This window comes from Antechinus flavipes, chromosome 2 (genome assembly GCF_016432865.1).
Source record: "Antechinus flavipes isolate AdamAnt ecotype Samford, QLD, Australia chromosome 2, AdamAnt_v2, whole genome shotgun sequence".
In the NCBI taxonomy this organism is placed as follows: Eukaryota; Metazoa; Chordata; class Mammalia; order Dasyuromorphia; family Dasyuridae; genus Antechinus; species Antechinus flavipes.
The window spans coordinates 440484448-440506702 of NC_067399.1; the positions used below are offsets into that span (position 1 = coordinate 440484448).

At 35.1% G+C, this 22255-nt stretch overlaps 1 protein-coding gene across 5 annotated transcripts in view; it reads left to right on the forward strand.

Moving 5' to 3' along the window:
- Window positions 1-22255, forward strand: part of PHF20 (PHD finger protein 20) — a 126233-nt gene that overhangs the window by 68978 nt on the left and 35000 nt on the right. For 3 of the 5 annotated variants that reach the window (XM_051979216.1, XM_051979214.1, XM_051979217.1), the window contains 3 exons: window positions 1672-1947; window positions 16178-16276; window positions 16944-17108. In XM_051979216.1, coding sequence (XP_051835176.1) covers window positions 1672-1947; window positions 16178-16276; window positions 16944-17108 — 540 coding nt within the window. The remainder of the gene's footprint in view (window positions 1-1671; window positions 1948-16177; window positions 16277-16943; window positions 17109-22255) is intronic. The other 2 variants (XM_051979218.1, XM_051979219.1) reach the window with 1 other exon arrangement.

The window sequence follows — 22255 nt, forward strand, 5'->3', positions numbered from 1 at the left end:
ATTTTGTCTTTTAAAAAATATCTGCTGTGTTGTCAATAACTATTTAAAGAAACACTTTCATCTTTAAATGATAATTAAGACTGTTCACATGTGATCTAGTATTAGCTTTGAACCACTTAAAAGTAAACTTATTGAAAAGAAAGATTTAAATGGAGAACTTTTAATTGTAGCAAATTTATTATTAGAAAAGGAAATACAATAATTGGCAGAACTTAAGTGAACACATTGTTAAATGCAATCTTAACATTTAAGTGGGGGGACAAAAGGAAAGAGAGAGAGAGGGAAGAGAAGGGAAGAAGAAAGAGAAAGGAGGAAAGGAGAGAAGGGTAGGAGAAGAAAAGAGAAAGATAGACAGACTGACAGACACAGATAGAGGGAGGGAGGGAAGGGAAAAGAGAAAGAGAGAAAGAGAGAGAGAGAGAGAGAGAGAGAGAGAGAGAGAGAGAGAGAGAGAGAGAGAGAGAGAGTAAAGGGAAGAAGGGTACTTTGGTGGCACTATGGATAGAGCACTAGTCCTAAAGGCAGGAAGATCTGAATTCAAATCTAGCCTCTGATGCTTACTAGTTATATGACCCCATGGCAAGTCATTTAACCTCTATTTGCCTCAGTTTCCTCAGTTGTAAAATGGGGATAATAATAGCACTTACATCTCAGGGTTGTTGTGAGGCTCAAAAAAAGTTATAAAAAGTGCCTAGCATAGTGGCTTGCATCTAGTAGGTGCTATATAAATGTTTTTCCTTTCTTGCTTCTCAGATTGTTAGTTAAAAAAAAAGTTTTGTCTATTCTTTGCCAAGATAATCTGCCAAATACATTTAATGTGTATAAGATACTTCCTCTTCTTTAGAAAAATCTTTTATATGAAATGTTCTCACATTTTATAAATTATGAATTATTCCCAATATTTTGTATTTCTTAACATAAATTCATGATCTTAAATTTTACATTCTTGGAAACTTGAGTCATTTTATTCATGTGTATTTGTTTAAACATTTTTGCTGTTTATTATTATTAACTTAGTAATGCCAGATCATTTTGCTTCAGTTTTACTTTTAATACAGAAACAGTAGCTTCCAATATTTTGCTTCCAGAGAAGTGTTCATTATCTATATACTATCATGTTTACTAATTCAAATGAATCAAATTGTTTATTTTTCCTATTTTACTGATAGTTCTGTAACCTTAAAAACTCAGAGCCAAAACTCAAATTTTACTTAACTCTCCTTTATTAAGGATCTTTTTGAAATTCTTAGTTTGCAAACATTTTCTTTTAATCATTCTGTAAAAGTCCTGCTGAGTCCATTCATCCTACTCCAGAGTTGGAGTGATAGTTAACTCCTGGCCTAGAATATCAAGAAATAAATGGAGATTCAGCTTCTCCTTAATTTTTCCATTTTTATAGCCCATTTTCTTTATACTCTGGCCTCTATTCCTTTATTGTCTGGCCAACTCTTCCTCCACTCCTTTCCCCCTATGATTACATCTGTCTTACGGGCTCCCTTGAATTAGTGCAGTCAGAGTGCAGGCTGATCTATTGTTTCACAGGTATGCATGCCTGATGTTGCACATCAAATGATGTTTTTTTGCATGCATGTTCCTTTGTGTTTTGACTGTCAGATGCCAGCTAATAAATAAAGGATAAGCAACAGGCATCTTTGTTTTTTGTTCTTACAGTAACAAATACTTTTAAGAGAGATGAATTTGTTACTTCAAAAGCTCCTACTGTCGACCTAGACCACAAGTTTAGATGTACCTTCGTGGACTGTTTAAAATTCTTCCGCAAAGCTAAACTCCTGCACTATCACATGAAATATTTCCATGGAGTTGAGAAGACACCAGAACCTGAGGAGAGTTCAGTGAAGAGGCACGTTCAAACAAGAGGTTCTTTAGCCTCTGAAAAATCCAGTCAAGATGGGCTAACCAGAAAGCGGATCACCTCTAGTTCTTTGTGTAAGTATCTGGTTGTGGTGTTGGCTTGTGGAGGGTTCCTTATACCCAATTCTTATTGACCACTTTTTTATTTATGCTGAGAGAAGTAGAAAGTATACATTGAAGTGTTCTGTGTGTTTCCATAGTATTAGATAGAATTGCCAGCCAATACATTGTGGGTTATTGAAAACTAGAGTTCTGTTCTGTTTTCCTCTACTTCCTGTTTGGACCTTTCTCAGTTAATTCATCTATAAAATGGACATGCTGTCTGACCTAGTTGAATGAAAGAGAATGAAATCCTGGATAATCTCGCATTCCGGGGGTCTATGATTTAGATAATTAGTCAACTAAATTATTTGAATAAATAATTTTAAAAGCCCTGAAACTTTCTGTGACCTGTGCTTTTCTTTTCCCACAAATATTAAATTTTCATTGAGAAAATCCCCTGTCAACCTTAGTTTAAACTTTTTGGCAGGCTGAATGCTTCTCAGCTTAGCACAGTGCCTAACATACAAATTAGGTAATTAGATGCTTTCTGTTTGTTGTAAATCCTTCTTGAAGCTTTTCCTACACAATGCTATGAATTCTTTGCTGAAAAGAGTGTCTTCTCTGCTTCCATCATCTTTCATCTGCTACAGGAACTATTAGGATGAGGAAGAAGCAACTCTGAGACTGTTGCTCAGATTTCATTGATAATTTTACTGAGATGTCCTAAAATGCCTTTATTTCACTGGAATTGCTGTAAACAAAATTCTCTGACAATATTGTTGGATCTGAAATAAGCTACCAACTATTTTAGAGTTCTAGTCAATACACACACACTTTCTCTCTCACTCTCTCTTTAGTACAGAGGACTCAATTGCGTTTCCCTGACAGCCTGTATAATAAGACTTTTAGAAATAGCAGGGGCAGTGCCTCCATGGGGTGTGGTACGGTGGTGGGGGAAGGGAATCTTATAAGCCTGCTGGGGCTGCCCTTTCTCAGTTGCTTTTTCTTTTGCCTTACTTTCATCCTCCTCCCACTACTTTTTTCTTGTTTACTTTCCCTACCCTGATCTCTCTGCTTTGACTCAGGTCAAATCAGCTTCAGCTTCTTCAACTGTTGCTTGGGTCTTGGGGTCCTAATAGAGTTTCCAAATACCTTATATCCTGGATATGTAAGCATTTGGATTAGTGTTCAGTTTGTTAGCATTATCTGACTTTTTGGTTTAAACTTGTTTAAATTTCTTTAAAGATAGCTTCAGGTTTATTTCTGGTTTTTATCATTATTGTAAACTGAAAAATTCACTTACATATAAGCATATATTAGTTTAAAAAGATCATTTGTTGAATTATGTTGCTTGCATTTTTGAAAAGAAGAGTAACAACTCATTCTCATTTTATTTTTAGTACCATCAGTTTTATACTGTTTTCAGCATAGGTAGAATTGCATGATTGTGTCTGGACATAACTTAGTCCCAGAATTTGGCCTCTAAAATTTCAGCATTGATTGGTTAGATCCCTTTCTGTTTAGAGATCCCAACCCACTTTTCAAAAGATTTCTTTAACAAATTAAATGAGTGGGGAATGATGAGATCCTGAATGGTGGGTATGTTAGGCAGAGAGAAACTGAAGTTTAGATCCCTAGGGCAGGCAGGAAGAAGGTATTGATTGAGATCAGTTTTGCTTTGTGGTCCCACCCTCTGGAGAGGTCATACAGTCAGAAATCCAAGTTATGTCAAACTCCTGAGGCCCACCCCATATAGGGATCTTGGGCAGCCTCACCTTGCCATGTCCTGTCAGAAATCCCAGTCATGTCCCTGAGATTAAATTTTCCCCATAAAATTTACTTATGGCTAATTATGGCTTCCATCATTAATTATTTTTCTATGTTCTCCCAACTTTATTTCATATTTATCATTCCTGTAACCTGTTCTCTGAAACAAATCTACCTTTGTCAAAAAGAAAGGTTATTGTGAATTTTTCACATGACTGAACTCCAACTTTTAGTGCTTGCCATCATCTGGTATCTACCATCACCCACATCAATAGTGGTTGGAGAGCTGACTTTGGAATCAGAAAGAAATGAGTTCAGATTCTTCTGACACATAATAGTTGTAAAATTATGTGCAAGTTACTTAAACTCACTCTCTTCATGACGATTCTCTAAGACTATGAGTGACTAACAAAATGCTAATTTTTACTGGTATACTGGGAAGGAGTTTTCTTGCTTAATGAAATTGTCTATCTGGAGGCTTCTCCCCCACCTTTTCAAAACAGACATATACTACAAGGAAATGAACTTTAAATGACAAAATTGTACACCCTCCCGACTCCTCATGTCTCCCCACTTTCTCTTCCTCCCTGGTCTTCATTTCTCCTGTGTAAAATGAGGTATGCTCTTTATTTTTAAAGTTTTGGGTTTTTTTTTTTTTTCCTCAGTTCTCTTCCTCCTACTTCAGTCCATGCCAGATGTAAATGTAGATCAGCAGTGAATGCATATCTCATTGGTGAAAAGGTTGTTTGTGAAAAAGAAGATACCCTAGATTTTTGGGAAAAACTCCTTGATTTGCTGACTTTTCCTATAGACTTTCCTACCTTAGACAATGAAATAAGGTGAATATGGCAACTTGAGTTTAAAGAGGATAAGAGGCAACATGTTTTCAGCCAAAGGAGGGCACTAAAAGCTCTAGCCTCGTGAATAGGTAATTTTTTGGAAAAATCATTTTACTTTTATCAGAAAGATTCAGAAATGAATAACAAAAGTAACTTTTTAAAAATTCTGAATGGAATGCCTTTTTGGGGAAGAGGGTGCATCTGGAAGGAAGGAGGGAAGTTATTCTGGACCAAAACTGCTTTGCTCCTGTACTGAAGAATCTGGTTCTAGACTTCATTTGTAAGAAGTAATGACAGATTTTTCTTAGATTAGGTGAGCAATTTGGGGGAGCAGGGAAGACCATCTATAGTGGCTTTTAAACTCAAGAATGCCATGGATCTGCCCCACAAGGGACTCTTAGAAGTCATCAAGACTAATTCCTTCCTTTGAAAAATGAGGAAACTAAGGACCAAAGAGATTGGCAATTGCCTAATGTCACAAAAGTTATTAATGGCAGAGATCGGATGCAAACTTAAGCTTTCTGATATTAAAGCCAATGCTTTTTCTACTTTCAACAGATACTTAAGGGAGCCCACCCAAATGACAATAGTATAAAGCCAGCAGCATATTGAGTAAGCTATAAAGGATGATGATACTAAATCTTACCAGACTATTTGTCATCCTAACAGATAAGCAACAAGGACTATTCTTTTGGGTAGGGTGGGCTGTGGGAAGGCAATAGTATTGTGCTGGGAACATTCTAAATCTTGGAAATCACAACCCAAGAGTAGACTATCCTTCTTTTTTTGTCCCTGTATTAGAAAACTTTATATTGGAAGAATGAGAGAGATGTTCCCTCCTAGAAGAGAGTTAATGCTCAGAGTTCTCTGGGCCTGTTAGCATTCTCTGGTCCTAATAAGGCCTATTGGGAAATGTTTCACTGGCCTACCCTTTAGGCAAATGGGCATAACTTGTAGTGCCTTTAGGGTAAAAACACTTAGTTAAATTGTTCTTTTCTTGTGGATCGGAGAAGGTTAGATATCTCTTTACTCTTGCAAAGTTTGCTTCCTCCCCTTGGAAAATACTATATATTCAAGTATAATTTATGTATTATAGAACTTCCTCTACCTCTGAAAGAGAGATGACAAATTAACTACTAGTTAATATTTGAAAGTAGTGATCATACAGTTACAGTCTTCTTGAAAAAAAGATTGTGGAGTAGGGCATGGTAGATGTCTTCAAGAAGTAATTGAAGAGTTCTCCTTGGGAAGAGGGAACACATTTGTTTTATGTAATCCTAGAGGTATAGGAAGGTAAAAGTTATAAGATAGAATTTAGCTCAAAATGAGGAAGACTTTCTAAGCGTGGAGGGGGGTTGCTTTGCGGCAGTATTTTTTTCTGTCACTTGAGGTAACCAGGTCTCTGATGGCAGAGGTAATGCTGTCATTGTAGATACTTTTTGTTAAATTGAACTGATATTATAAAAAGAATTGATTCATTCATTAATAAACTGTAAGATTCTATGATTCTACAGCAGTAAAAGTACATATTTGTTAACTAATCTAGTTAGTTAACAACTAACGTCGGTCTTGTAACCCAAATTAGAAAAACAGGTCTTATTATCCACTATGCAGTTAGAGAATTCTCATCTTGGAGAAAATAGCATATATCCTTCTTGACTTCAGAATGGAATTGTACTTTTTTTCTCTTAATTCAATATGAAAAATCCAGTCTGGTCTATAATCTGTGTCATTTATTTACACATAAATAAATATATTTCTTTTCCTTTTCAAAGAGATTTCATTTTAGAGATATGGCATATATTCAGACCAATGAGGTGTATGTATATTTGTGAAATGATTACTCAGTTTGTTTTATATCTATCTAATAGCTGACAGCTATCCCAGGAATTAGTTAAGCCTTGTCTTCTATACTATCTTGTGTTATTTTGTTCAAACAAAGGAGAATTATTTGATTTTCATTATTAAAACATTGTATAAAGTTTACATCTCATTCCAAGGAAATATAAAGATCATAAAGTTTCTTTCATTATGAAGGAATATAAAATATTAAATGATACTTGAAATAAGTAGACCAGGATCTGAGTGAGATGCCTTTGTTTTATATGAAGAATTTTATTGTGGTGATCTCTTTTCTGATGGAACACAGAATGTGTCCTCTGTTCACTACATTGAGCTATATTGTATTATCAAACACTTTCAGAAAAAAAAATGTTTTAAAACCAAGATGTATTTTATTTTGTTTCCCTGGACAAAGGGGTCAGTGCTAAGTAGGCCACACTAGGCCTCTGGACTTCCTTCCCCCTGGTTAGGGTACAGCCTGATCTCTCCCATTCCCACTCAGGTGGAGAACAGGGATCTTTGCAGCCTGGAAGGAAAGGAGAGATCAGCAGCCAAGTGGAAGCAACACCTTCATTCATGTAAGTTCACATCTCATTGGAAGGATAATCACAAATTGGAAGAATCATAGAATCTCAGAGTTGGAAGGGGAGGGAAGGGACCTCAGAAGTCACATAGTTTAATATACTCATTTTGCAGATGAGGTCCAGTAAGGGGAAATCACTTAGCCAATGAAGGTCACCTGGAAAGCTCATGTCAGAGATCAGACTAGGTTTCAGATTACCTGGCTGCCAACCTGGTGTTCTTTTTGCTGCAACATAGTGGCATCTCCAAGTTTTTTTTTTTTTTTTTTCCCCTACTGAAGTTTTAGTGCTCTTCCGGATGTAGGAATTAAAGTTCCACATTGATCAGCCAAGCAGATGGCTTAGCCCTGAAGAAACCTGGATGTTGTGTACTTTTAACTGACACACTTTGTTATGCTTTTCCTGTCTCTCTCTTCTCCTCCCCCCCTCATTCTTTGCCTTCCTTCTCAATCCCTCCTCTTGTCTCCTAGGCATCCCCCTATGTTGTCAGTTAATGCCTTAAATTATCTTTCTTCCCAGTTCAAAATTTCTGTTTCCTTTGCTCAAGGGAATGACTAATCTGATAAATCAAATTAACTCTATGATATCAACGACTCAAAATAGCTTAAAGTATATTTTGTTTTGGTTACTTCAAGGAATGCATTCTAATGATAGAATTTTCACCACTGGAGCAGGGTGCAGGGACCTGAGCTCAGCTGGTCTGTTTCTCTCTCTCTCTCGCTCTCTCTTTTTTTTTTTTTAAATAAATGTATGCAAATTCTTATTAAACCTTACAAATAAGATCAGGCTTAGGCTATTCTAACCATAGTAGGGTCTTTTATCATAGCTCCTGGTTCATGGAAAGTTGGTTTCTTATTTGCAGGCTGAGAATTGGATCTATGGTAAAATGACTTTTTCTCTACAAAACAATATGTTATAACAAATAGAGAATGTAGTCCAGAATGCATAAACTAGCTGAAAGCTGGAATAATTAGATTTTCTTAATTTTCATGCCTAGGTAATGGTATAGTAGAAGCATCTTTAATGGGGAACTCAAATGTCCTTGGTTCTAGGGTGCTTTTAATAAGTTCTGTGACATTTGTTTTGCTGTCTCATAATTCTCATTTTTATAATCTATAAAATGACATGTTTAAATGAGATAAATTCTAAAATTCTTTGCTAGCTTTGACATTATATTCTGTGGCCCTTTCCTTTTTTAATGTTGTGTAATCCTGTTACATGAGGGTTATACCCACTTGGTTTACAGTGTTCTCACTGCTCTTCCCCCAATAGTCATTCATTTTAAAAAGTTTGAGTTTCAAATTCTCTTTCTCCCTCCAGCCCTCTGCAATTCATTGAGATGTCAAATAATATGATACCTATTATACATGTGAAGTCATGCAAAATCTATTTCCATATAAGCTATAAGACATCTAACAGGGAGCCCAACCTATATATTGTTTTCATTCCAAAATTTATTTTTAAAAGTTAATCTATTTCTCCATTATAATCTGATGATCCAAGTTAATGACAGTCAAAGGTTCCAGTACCTCTGAACAAAATTTTAGAACTGAAAAAAATGATGAACTAAGGAATCAGGTACTAACTCATATTCCCTTAGAGTTTATCAGTCTTTTCTCTGGAAATAGATAGCATTCTTCAACACAAGTCCTTTAGCATAGTAAAGATTTTGTTTTTTTCTTTAGTATTGTTTTTGGTTAGCATAAAGGGCTTAAACTCTTGAGTTCATGCACTGAGGTCGGACAACCGAGCACTTAAGGCTAACTACCCGTTGGACAATACTCTATGAGCATATGCTTGGAAAATGGCCCTTCCCACTATTCTGTACTGGCTCGATAATTGGTGTATACAGAGAATTGTAGGAGGGACTAGGGGGTAGAGTGAGACTAGCCAGACTCACTTCTGGGCGGGAGAAGAAGGAGGAAGGTCGCAGAGATTCTGTGTCCACCCAATTCACTCCTACCTCTAAAGACCAAGGATAAAGACCAAGGACTTTTGCTTATCCTGTCTGCAGTATCCAGGCTGCTAACGTGGTCATCACAGGTTACTTATGTTAACTTATGCTTATTTCTATAAGAATGATTAAATCAAGGCTTTAAAGGTTCACTTTAGCAGTTTACCATATACTTATTAATTCTATACTATATTCTGGGTCTGCTATTTAGTGCTGGTAAAGATAGAAAGATAACTGACACATTTCCTATAGCCATATTTTGTAATCTAGTAGGGTTGTACAACACATGATTGTAGTGGAAAATAGAATTTAATAGTATTAGAAAAGTATAAACCATATGCTATTTTACCACATGCTGTTTGCATGATGTGAGCAAAGATCATTTATTAATGGGCTGAAGTCAGGGAAGGATTCATGGCGATGTTATCATTTGAGCTTGGCTGTGAAGGTTGGGTAGGATTTCATTTTCTTTCAGTGGTAGGAATTGGGATCGAGTATTTGTGACTTCACAGATGATTCCACTGTTCCCGGGATGTTAAATAGCAAAGTAAAAGCAATACATTCCAGCTTCTCTATTTATAAAATAAATATTAATAATTCATGTCTGCTGTAAAGTCCTTTATATGAACTCTTATACACGAGGAGTTATTTATTCTGGCAGATGTCCTATTACCAAGAATGGACTCTTACTCTAATTGAGCCACTTTGGAAGGTAAAGTTCTCTCTTTCAGGCCATAAAAGTGGTAGTGTTGTAACATATTATTTTTCAGCTGGACTCAATAGAGCATGTTATACATGGGAACCTCATCATTTCCTGTTAGAATTTAGATATTTTTATTTCTCAGGGAACTTTATAATGTGAAAGAGCATATTGTTTGATACTTGTTAAGTTCATTGAGTTTTAGTACCTGATTCCTTAATTCATCATTTTGTTCAGTTCTAAAATTTTGTTCAGAGGTACTGGAACCTTTGACTGTCATTAATTTGGATCATCAGGTTATAATGGAGAAATAAATTAACTTCTAAAAATAAATTTTGGAATGAAAACAATATATAGGTTGGGCTCCCTCTTACATATCTTATTTCTCTTCTTGTTTGAGACTTTGTTTCTAGCATATAAATGACATAGATTGTATTGTGTTTCCTGGTTTTAAGGAGGTTATACTGGAAATGCAGCTTATATTTTTTCCAGGTTGCTAAGTGAACTCTGTAACTCACATTTGGCATTGCTCACCATTTGGTAAAGACTGCAGATCTTTCCAAGTGGTGTTTAGATTTACAAAGATTATAAACTATCATGGAATGATTGTATTGGGAGTAACAGCAGTTCTTTTCAGGACAATATTTGTCTTTCTGGTATCTCTCTTCAGACTCTATTTTAACTTAGGAGATTTTGCTTCATGATCTAGCAGCCCTGATCTCTATTTCTTGGTGTAGAGCAAGATAAAATTTATAGACTAAAGTAGGAAACTGAAATAGTTTTTTTTTTTTTAAGTGACAAATGTAATCACGAAAAAGAATTAGTCTTTTTTGGACATTTAGGCTTTCACTAAGGGAAAGTGACTTGTCAATATTCATACTTTCTGGCTTTGTAGCTGGAGGTAGGAAGGCCTTTATAGAAATGGGTTTTTCAATAAATCCCCTTATACATAGTGGGATATATTTGCAAGTTACTGAGTAGAAATTATAAGTGAGCACCCATTGTCATGAAGAATGAATGACCATTGAAAGCAGGTGCCTCAGGATGGTGTAGTGGAAAGAGCTCTGGAGTCAGAGCTCAGGTTTGAATCCAGATTCTCCTTCAAGATACATGTGGGATTTTGAATACATAATTAACTTCTCTGAGTCTTATTTCTTTATCTATAAAATGAACTCTAGATTCCCTGCCAGCTCAAAATCTGATTCATTTAATGTTCAAGTATTTGATTTGTATGTCAGAATCCAACTTTTAAAAAATATATAATCAAAACAAATTTCCACATTAACCATTTCCAAAATATTTGTTTTATTCTGCATTCTAAAACCTTCTTATCTCTTATCAGTAAGTAAATAGATAGCATATTTTATCATTAATCTTCTGGAATCCTGATTGATCATTATGCTGATAAGAATAGTACATTATTATTCCATCACATTTATATACTAGATTTTGTTTATCCATTCCCTAATTTATTGGCAGCCCCTTAGATTCTCAGCCTTTTCCAACCTAGAAAGAGCTATAAATATTTTTGTATATCTGCTTAAAACTTATAATTCCTTTAATCTGTCTTTCTATAAATCTCTCTTCTCTCTTCACCTCTTTCTCTCCTATTTTCCTACTTAGTGAGATGTATTTCTTCATTTAAAAAATTATATTTGTTAAAAAAAAAACCAATAGAAAAAAGAAAGATAGAAAAGGAAGAGAAAACTTAACATTGTCATGTGCCCAGCAAAACATCAGGGAGGAGTTAAAATATATAACAATAAATTTCCAGGTCAAGAAAAGATATGTAATGGTAAAAGAAATTATGTTCATAAGTGTCCATCTTTTCTTTGCTTCCTTGTAGATTGTTCTTTTGTTCTCTGCTGTACTCTTTTTTAAAATATATTTTAATCTTTTTTCTCTCCTTTCATTCCTTCCTCCCCCCTTTCCATAGCAGGTTATAGTTAAGCACAGATATATCTATATATACAAATATGGATACACATACACACATATATTTACATCCACCTACTGACCCACACACATATACATACATCTATTTGTATTCATCCCTGAAGCAACATGAATACATATCTACTTATACTCAGACACACACATATATATATATACACACACCACATTTATTCATGTGTAAACACACATCCAAAACAATATTAGTGTGGCTGACATAATAACTTTCTCCTTTTGGTCCTAAAAGATCTGGGCAGTTTTAAGATTTCTTGGACTGTGATACCTAGGGTCTTTTTTTAGGTCATGATAATGGATTTATTTTTTTTAATCTTTGACAAATACATATTTACTTCAAAGAAACTAAATCAAATATATAAATAGCTTGCCTTGGTCTTTTTTATTATAAAGCACAATCCCAGTTCCAAGTTTAAAAACCTATTTCGATTCTGATCCCAGGCATCCTAGCTTATCAGGGCTTTCTTGTCATTCTACAATTTCACACCTAGAATTCTGGCTGCAAAGGTAATCATTGCTCCAACCCTGGAATCATCTACTTGGTTAAAGGACATAAGGGATTCAGGGAAGTAGGGCATCTCCATGTTAGGTCTTTTTTTAGCATGCTTGTAAGATCCCATTATATATTTAGCTTTGTTTCAAAGTTGATGTCCCCAGAAAATAAGAATGAGTTCCTTTTGATTAACACAAGTCCTTGTCCCAAATTCAGAACAGTTCTCTAGTGGTCTCTGGAGAGACAGAAATAATTTCCATTCACTTGCTTCTGTAGTGTGAGATACTCAAGTCTCAGACAGCCAATATTTTATGATTGTATATACAATTCCACATGTACAAACTAAAGTTTTGTTTATTCCCAAATAACAAGTTTTACATATTCACAAAAGCAGCATTTTCCAGAGTTTATGAAATATTTCTGCTTGTTTAGTGTTTGCCTTGCTGGGCCTTTCTTTAACCCAAAGAGGAGAAAAGGAAAAAAAAAAAAAAAAAACAGGCAAAGAAATTATTTTCTCATTTCACAGGAAAACCTGGTCCACAAATTATATGGAGCTTTCTCTGGAGATTTGGAGTTACACTTGACTAGAGATTTCTCCTTTTCTTCGATGAGAAAATTTCCCTGGGTGGAAATTCTTCCATAACTCTCTCAGGGCATAAGGGTATTCATCAGGGTTTTGTACAAAATGTTTCTCTTTCCTACACAAGATATCTTATCAAAAGTCTCTGTGGATCCTCCTGTACCATTGGTGATTCTTCTATAGAGGTCTGGACAATTTTCTTTGGGTCTTTATTCCCAAAGAACTAGAAATTCCTCAAGTGGATCTGTGCTTCTTCCCGAGTAAACCAAATGGAATTTCACACTTATCAGGGCAAAAAAGTTAGATCAGTTAGAGAAGTACCAAGGCAGCTACTTGTGGATTTTAAGTATAGGCATTTTATCTTAAGATGTTGGATATTTTGTTTTCACAAAATGAAAATAGTCTAGGCCAGTTTAAATGCTAAAAGAACAATGTAAATATTTCTACAAGATAGTACCAGTTGTGATACTAAACTTCTCTTGTTCGTTCATTTCATTTGTACCCAATTCTTTGTGACCCCATTTGCAGTTTTATTGGCAAAGATATTAGAGTGGTTTGCTAATTCCTTTTCTAGGGCATTTTACAGGTGTGGAAGTTCAATAAATAAAGACTCAATTTGAACTCAGGAAAATTAGTCTTCTGACTTCAGGTCCAAGGATTTATGTACTTTACCACTTAGCTCCCCTTGCCAGATTTCTTACATTAAACTTTGGTTTTTTTGGGTGGTTGTTGTTATCTCATTCTTCTGGTCTATCCCCTGATTTAGGATTTGATGTTAGGTCTAGGTTAGGCAGTACTTCTGGAGGGAAGATTTGGGCTGGTCCTGTTATTGTTTTCTTTGAGTATTAAGAGTTGTGAAAGGCAAACTAGATTTTTTCCTAAACTAGCTTCCTGTTGTAGAGAATGACTTAGGCATAGATCTTTGATAGAATACTGTAAATGACTTTGTGTAAATGACTTTGTGCTTAAATTAATTGAAATATATTTATGATACAAGAAAATTGGCAATTGTCTGGCAATTTTAAGTCCCCTCAATTAGTAAAATGTACTAAGCATCTACCGAATGCCAGATGTTGTGCTAAGTGTTGAGGATACAAAAAAAGTGCAAAAACAGTTTCCATCCTTGAGGAGCTCATAAGCCAATTAGAAGAGACAATATGCAAACAATTATGTACAAAACAGATATATGCAGGATAAATGGGAAATAATCAATAGAAGGAAAGCACTAAATTTCAGAGTTTAGGAACTAACCCATAAAAGAAGGTAGCTGTGAGATTTTGAAGGAAGCCAGAAGGTGGCAATGAGAAGAGAGAGCATTCCAGATATGACAGAGAAAATGCCTGGAGTTGAGAGAGAAGAGTTCTCTAGTCTTGGGATCTCTTGTCTTATTTAAGGAATAGCCAGCAAATGAGAATCACTAGATGGAAAAGATGAAAGGTTGAAGAGTAGTGGGGAAGATAGCTGGAAAGGGTTTGGTCATGAGTGGCATTGAACATTAGTAAGGTTGTTCAGTTGATGATGATGTTGTGTTTTCTTGATTTTTAGGATACAGTGTTTGGGATGTAGAACAAAGATCTCAGTTTGGTTCATGGATGTAAGCACACACTCACCTTTTAACATTAAATGAATGAGTCTTGAGATCTTCAGTCTGCTAGACCTGAAGATGGCAGCAACTGGGCATGGGGGCATATGAAAGGGAGGAAAGGGGCAGCTCTTAGAAGACATGAAGATTAAGATTTTAGAACTCAGAATTAATGGGGGCTGGACTAAATGGTCTCCTGAGGTACCTTCTAATCTGAAATCTTTGGATATGTGACCTGAATCTATGGTGCAGATGGAACAATTATTTAATAACTTTGCAACCTCAAACAATCACTTGCCTTCTATCATTGGTTGTCAGTATATTCTTTAGAGAACAGAGAGGATGGTATTTGTACTATTTGCCTCATGAGATTATTGTAAGGAAAGCTCATTAAAATTTTTATTCTTTTTTTAGAGGAGAAATAATAGATATGAAAAAAGATTTATAAAATCAAAGAAAAAGGAGTTTTTTTTAAAGGAAAAAAAACTAACACCCCCTCCCAAAACCTAACAAAATCAGCTAAACTTTTATAAAAAATCACATTACCAAAATTAAAAATGAATAAGGTATATAGTTATCGTAGAAAAAAATAGAATTATCAGAAATATGATGCAGAATTCTATGCAAGCAAAATCTGAATATTCAGAGGAATTGGGTGGGCAAAATACTCAAATGAACAAAATAAAAAATAAAGAAAATATTTTTTAAAAAGAAACTTAACAAGCCAGGAGTTGTTGTAACACTTTGAAATGCATAGAAAACATTTATTGTTATGACTAGAAGAGATGTTCTAGTGCAGGACTGTGGCATATCATTCTTCTAAATCATTTAAAAAAAATTAAAAACTTAGCTCAAGAATAATTAGGGTGCTTCTCTCATTTTGCAGAAGAAGAACCCTAGGCCCCATGAAGGAAGGAGACTTAGTGCATGAACAAGCACTAAAAGCTAGGACTACTGATTAGAAATATAAGGTTTTTATTAATACAACAGGAAGGCCTGATTTTCATTGCTGCTATTTAGGTTTGTATATTAATTAAAAATATAACATTTTATTATAACAAAATAACATTTATTAAATATTTACTATGTGCCAAGTATTATGCTAAAAATAAACACCAAGTTAATTTTAAAAAAAGGTAAAAAATGATTTCTGACCTCAGGAAATTTACATTTTAATCCAGTAGTCATGATGTACGTAAATCAGTATATATACACAGTATATTCCACAGTAAGTGGAAGATAGTTTTATAAGGGAAGTCACTATGAGGTGAAAGAGTAGGTATTGGGATTGGAAGGGAACAGGAATGGGAGCGGGGAAGCAGGTCTGAGAAAGGTCTCCTGCCAGAGATGGTGCTTGAGCTGAGTTTTAAAAGGAAACCATTGATTCTGAGATTCTGAGAGGCAGAAGTGAAGAGAAAGAAGTTTTTAGACTTGGGGGCAGTAAGTATAAAGATATGGATATAAAAGGTATGAGGAAGAGCAGGTAGGCCAGTCTATCAGGGCTTTAAGAGTGTGTATAGTAGAAAAATATCTAAAGGACCTGGAAAAATAGAAAGAGGCCAAGTTATAAAGAACCGTTAAATTAAAGAGTTTATATTTAATTGTTGAGGTAATGGGGAGCCACTGAAATTTATGGGAATAGGAGCTAGTTTGAAGACCGCTATTTCAGTGGTATGTTTGAAAGGTAATAAGTGTCTGAACTTGCTTGTGTGAGTGGAGAAAGGGGGAAAGTAATGTTGTGGGAAAAGAAATGTCAAGATTTGGCAGAGGCATGTATATATGGAGTAAATGAGTAATTTGAGAGTTGATAGGAAGGCTGCAAATTCAGGTGATCAGAAAGGATGATGGTGCTCTTAACAGCATTAGGGAAAAGGGATAAGAATCAGAAATCAGAGAAGGAAAAAACTGAAAAACTTGTCAGATTTAAAATAATGCTAAAAACTTTTTTCTCTCCTAGCTGTAAAAGACAAGGAAAAGAACAAAGAAAAGAAGTTCAGAGAATTTGTAAGATTAAAGTCGAAGAAAAAAAAGAAAAAGAAAAAGAAATCTAAGCCTGGTAATATTTTTCCTTTGTGGAAAACTTGTTTGTAATTAAACATGGGTGTGGAATAGGGGAGTGGATTTGCTGCCTAATTTGTGTGGGAGTGAAGAAGTATTCTGTTTTGCCCCAATTTTGGATTGCTGTGATATGACAAAAAATGAGTTTAGAAGAAGTGAATTTCATCCCTTCCCTAAACACTGTCCAAACACAGCTGAATGTTGAAGTAGTCTTTCTTTAATTCTGGTTATAGAGTCCAGAGTGAATGAGATTTGCCTCCATTAGTTCTGAGACTTGGATAATAATTGTGTATTATTATCAGTTGATCTAGATTTATGTTGACATAAAAATGATAACCAAAATGTCTACATATTGCACCTTTTGTTTGCTAATTAGGTTTGTACTTAAAGAAAGGGCTGGCTTTTGAGGGATTGATTCTTCTCACATTATTAAAGCTATGGGGAGTCATTCTCAGGCAGGTTCAGCTACTTAAAGAGGACCAATCTTTTATAATGTGCAAAAAGGCTAATAGAAATATATTGAAAAAAAAATCTTTCTAGGTAGCTGAGGTTTGTACCATATTGTAGTTCACAAATTGTGCAGTGTACCTGCTGCTTATTTAAATTCAGTAGAATGCTATATGTCCATGTAGCATCATTCATTCCTGATCTTGTCTTGCTTACAGAATATTCTTGCAGTGAAGATGCTAGTGATGTTTCCCAAGAGTGTTCACCTCCCAAGCCATTTGCTGTTACCAGGTGTAGTTCCTCAAGTAAATCTGGTACTCCCCTGAGTACATCAGTCCATAGCTCTGATTCTGGAAATCACCGAGAAAGAGGAACAATTCCTGGTAAGAATAAGTATATGTGTCCTATTCATTTGGCTTAGAAATATGAATAAAAGGGGTATTCTTACCCCAATAGAGAACTCAAACACTCTGAGCCAAACTTAGAGCTTATTTTTATTTACTTTTTTTGATACTGTTTTTTCTAGTTAGATGTAAAACCATTCTTTTATATTTAATATTTATTTTTAAAACTTTGAGTTCGATTCTCTCTCTTCTTTTCTTCTTCTCCCATCCCATTGAGAAGGCACATGTGAAGTTATGCAAACATTTTCATATGTCATGTTGTGAAAAATCCTATAGATTTCCACCCCCGAAAAATCTTCAAGAAAAATCAAGGAAAAAGTATGCTTCAATTTGTATTCAGATGTAATTATTTCTTATTTCACTATAAGTTCTTCAGAGTAGTCTTGTAGCTGAGAATAGAAAAGTCATTCACAGCTGATCATCCCACAACATTGCTATTACTCTGTACATTATACAGTTTCCTTTGCATGAGCTCATAGAGGACTTTCTAGGTTTTTCTCAGAGAAACTTGCTCATCATTTCTTACAGAACAATAGTATTTCATCATAATTACATACCACAGTTTATTTAGCTAAGCTTCAATTGCTAGGCATCCCTTCAATTTCTAGTTCTTTGTCCTGAGAAAAGAACTACTAAAAACATCTTTGTACTTATATATACTTTTAAGTAAAATTTCTTTTGAGATATATGTCTAGTAGTGATGTTGTTAGGTCAAAAGGGATGCATGATTTTGTAGCATAATTTGGGCATAATTCATATTTTTGATCATTTTTCAATTGGGAATGGGTCTTTTTCTTTTAAATCAATTTGACTCAGTTCCCTATACATTTGAGAAATGAGGCCATCATTCAGAGAAGCTTGCTTCAAAATTCTTTTCACAATTACTATTGCTCATTGTATCCTTCTCCCCACCATTTATTCTATTCTATTCTCTCTCCTTTTCTCTTCCCCCCACCCTCCCTCCTTTTACCCTGTCCCTCCTCAGAAGTGTTTTGCTTTTGACTATCTCTTCCCTCAAGATGTCCTCTCTTCTCTCCACCTTCTCCTATTCCCTTCCCCTCCTACTTTCCTGCAAGATAAGAATAGGATTCATTCACTCCCTTTACACTCCCCCTTTCCTCTCTATTGTAAAAGCTTTTTCTTGTCCCTTTTAGGACAGATAATTTATGCCATCTTCAGTTCACACCTATGCCCTCTGTCTATTATGTATTCCTTCTAATTGCCCTAATAATGAGAAAGCTTTTATGAGTTACAAATATCATCCTTCCATATAGGAATGTAGGCCTATTAACCTTATTTAGTTCCTTATGATTTTTCCTTTCCTGAGTCCGGTTTTTGAAAATCACATTTTTTATTTAGTTCTGCTCTTTTCATCATGAATATTTGAAAGTCCTTTGTTTCACTGAATGGCCACCTTTTCTCCTGAATGATTACCCTGGGTAACTGCTGGTAACTGCTGGGTTACTGATTCTTGGTTGTAATCCTAAGTCTACTGCTATCTAAACTATCATATTTCAAACTCTCCCATCTTTTAATGTAGAAGCTTCTAAATCTTGTGTTATCCTGACTGTGGCTCCACTCTACTTGAATTGTTTCTTCCTGGCGGCTTGCAATGTTTTCTCCTTGATTTGGGCATTCTGGAATTTGCCTATAATATTCCTGGAAGTTTTATCTTGGGATCTCTTTCAGGAGGTAATTAATAGATTCTTTCAATTTCCATTTTACTCTCTGTTTCTAGAATATCAGGATAGTTCTCCTTGATAATTTCTTGAAAGGTAATATGTGGGCTCTTTTTTTTTTTTTTTTTTTTTTTTAATCATGGCTTTCAGATAATTTTAAATTTATTTTAATAATTTTAAATTTTATTGTCTATATATATATGTATAAATAAATAAATTTAAATAATTTTAAAGTTGTTTCCTGGATCTGTTTTCCAGACCAAGTTGTTTTTCCAGTGAAATGTTTCACATTGTTTTCTATTGTTTCATTCTTTCTTGATTTCTCATAAAGTTATTAGCTTTCACTTGCTCAATTCTAATTTTTAAGGAATTATTTTCCTCAGTGAGCTTTTTGTAAATCCTTTCCCATTTGGCCAATTTTGATTTTTAAGGTATTTATCTCCTCCTTAACTTTTTGTATTTCCTTTTGTATCACTCTCGTTTCTCTTCCCATTTTTTCCTCTGTCTTTCTTACTTGATTTTCAGAGTCCCTTTTGAGCTCTCCCATGGCCTGAAAAAAATTTTATTTTTCTTGGAGGCTTTGGAGCTAGAAGCTTTGACTTTGTTATCTTCCTCTGAGTTTGTTTTTTGAACTTCCTGTCACCATAGTAACTTTCTATTGTCAGAATTTTTTTCCTGTGATTCGCTCACTTTCCCTCCCTATTACTTGGCTTTTAATTTTTTGTTAAAGTAGGCTATTTCCAGGGTGGAGAGTACATTGTCCCAAGCTTTCAGGTTTCAAGCAGCAATTTTCTTTTCTTTATTTTGAATTTCTGTCTTTTTTTCCCTTCATTTTTATAAGACTTCTGTGTTTGAAACTTTTTTCTCTCCCTCTCTTACCGTCCCCTTCCCTTAGATAGCAAGTAATCTGATATAGATTAAATATGTGCAATCCTTTTAAACATTTTTCTACATTTGTCATTTTGTGAAAGAAAAATCAGATCAAAAGGGGAAAAACCATGAAGAAACAAATAAACAAGAAAAAAAGGTGAAAATATTATGCTTTGATCTACATTCAATCTCTGTAGTTCTCCTTCTGCATGCGAATGACATTTTCTATCCCAAATTCATTGGAATTGCCTTGAATTAGTGAATTGTCGAGAAGAGCCAAGTCCATCACAGTTGATCATCACATAATCTTGTTGTTACTATGTTCTTGTTTTTTTGGTTCTACTCACTTTATTCAGCATCAATTCATCTAAGCCTTTCTAGGCGTCTTAAACATCAGCCTACTCATCATTTCTTATAGATCATTACATTCATCTATTACATTAATCTATAACCATTCCCCATCTGTTGGGCATCCACCCAGTTACCAGTCTCTTGCCAATACACAAAGGGCTGCTACAAACTTTGTTGCACAAGTAGATCTTTTTCCCTCCTTTGTGATCTCTTTGGGATATAAGCCCAGTAGAAACACTGCTGGATCAAAGGGTATGCACAATTTGATAGTCTTTTGGGCTATCCCCAAGAGAGTTCCAAATTGTTCTCCAGAATGATTAGATCAGTTCACAAATGCATTAATAATTTGTACAACTATTTTCAAAGATCTTCTAGGGATCTGTACATTTTCATTTCTTCCAAGGTGTTATGATCCAAGGAGAAATGTATTTACTACTCTTCTGCCCTATGTTCTGTGAGTGACCACAAACACTTTTTTTTGCCCTGGAATTATGGCTGTAAGTTCTAGTATGCTAATGCTCATACTCACTTTATGACTATGAGCTAGCACCACAACTTTTGATCGTCTGTGGGCTGATACCTCTGGAAGCCACTGTTACTGTTGTCATTGCAATTGCTGCTAATCAGGCTCCATACCTGACCCTGGTTTGCTGGGGCCGGGATGTGTTGGCCATGGCCATGCTGCAACTGCATTCTGTTCCCACCCAGATGCAACAGACTTTTCATGTTGACCTTCTAAGTTCTTTGGCTGGAAAATTGTTCCACTTCATCTTTTTATATGTAAAATTTATTTAGATCCATTATTTAAAGGTATTTGGAGGACTTTGGGGGACAACTTTGTTGATTCCCTGCCTTATCTCCATCATCTTGCCTTTGCCTGAGAGAGCTTCTTTCTTTTTTCTTTTTTTTTTTAATAACTTTTTATTGACAGAACCCATGCCAGTGTAATTTTTTACAGCATTATCCCTTGTACTCACTTCTGTTCCGATTTTTCCCCTCCCTCCCTCCACCCCCTCCCGCAGATGGTAAGCAGTCCTTTACACATTAAATAGGTTACAGTATATCCTAGATAGAATATATATGTGCAGAACTGAACAGTTTTCTTGTTGCACAGGGAGAATTGGATTCAGAAGGTATAAATAACCTGGGAAGAAAAACAAAAATGCAAGCTGTTTATATTCATTTCCCAGTGTTCTTTCTTTGGGTGTAGCTGCTTCTGTCCATCCTTGATCAATTGAAACTGACTTAGCTCTCTTTATCGAAGAGATCCACTTCCATCAGAATAACATACAGTGTCGTTGTTGAGGTATATAATGATCTCCTGGTTCTGCTCATTTCCCTTAGCATCAGTTCATGTAAGTCTCGCCAGGCCTCTCTGTATTCATCCTGCTGCTCATTTCTTACAGAACAATAATATTCCATAATGTTCATATACCACAATTTACTCAACCATTCTCCAATTGATGGGCATCCATTCATTTTCCAGCTTCTAGCCACTACAAACAGGACTGCCACAAACATTTTGGCACATACAGGTCTCTTTCCCTTCTTTAGTATTTCTTTGGAGTATAAGCCCAGTAGAAACACTGCTGGATCAAAGGGTATGCAAAGTTTGATAACTTTTTGAGCATAGTTCCCAATTGGAGAGCTTATTTCTTTAAAAGAAGCAAGAACCTTTATTGGGAGTTGATTGAACCCTCTGTAGTAGATAATTGTAGAAGTTTCATCCATTTTTTAGCAAGGTGAATCCTTTTGATTCTGAGATCATGTGATTTTGTAATGCCACAAGACTAAAATTGGTGACTGTGTGCTGAATTTAATTGGTTTGGTTTTTATAATACCCCAGTAACAAATTAATGTTATGGCTTAATTTTAGAAAATGGAAGGAAACTTTAGATAGGGATTCCTTTAAAATAGGTCAATCCTATGAAATTATTTTCTTTCCCTCTCCATTCTGCTGCTGGTAATTATTCCAACCCTGGTTAACTGAATTTATCCTTACTTTATTTGCATTAAAACTTTGATATTGTTTATGATATTGTTTCTTTACATACAAAATTTGGGCAGTAGAACAACAAGTAGTTAAATTTTTCTCTTCTATCCAAGCAAGCTTACACAAGATGAGATCTAGGAAATGCCAGGAAGACTTCCTGAGGAAGCCACAGCTTGAGATTGATAAATTCCTCTAGGTTCTATGACTTGAACAAAGAATATAGATTCTTTATA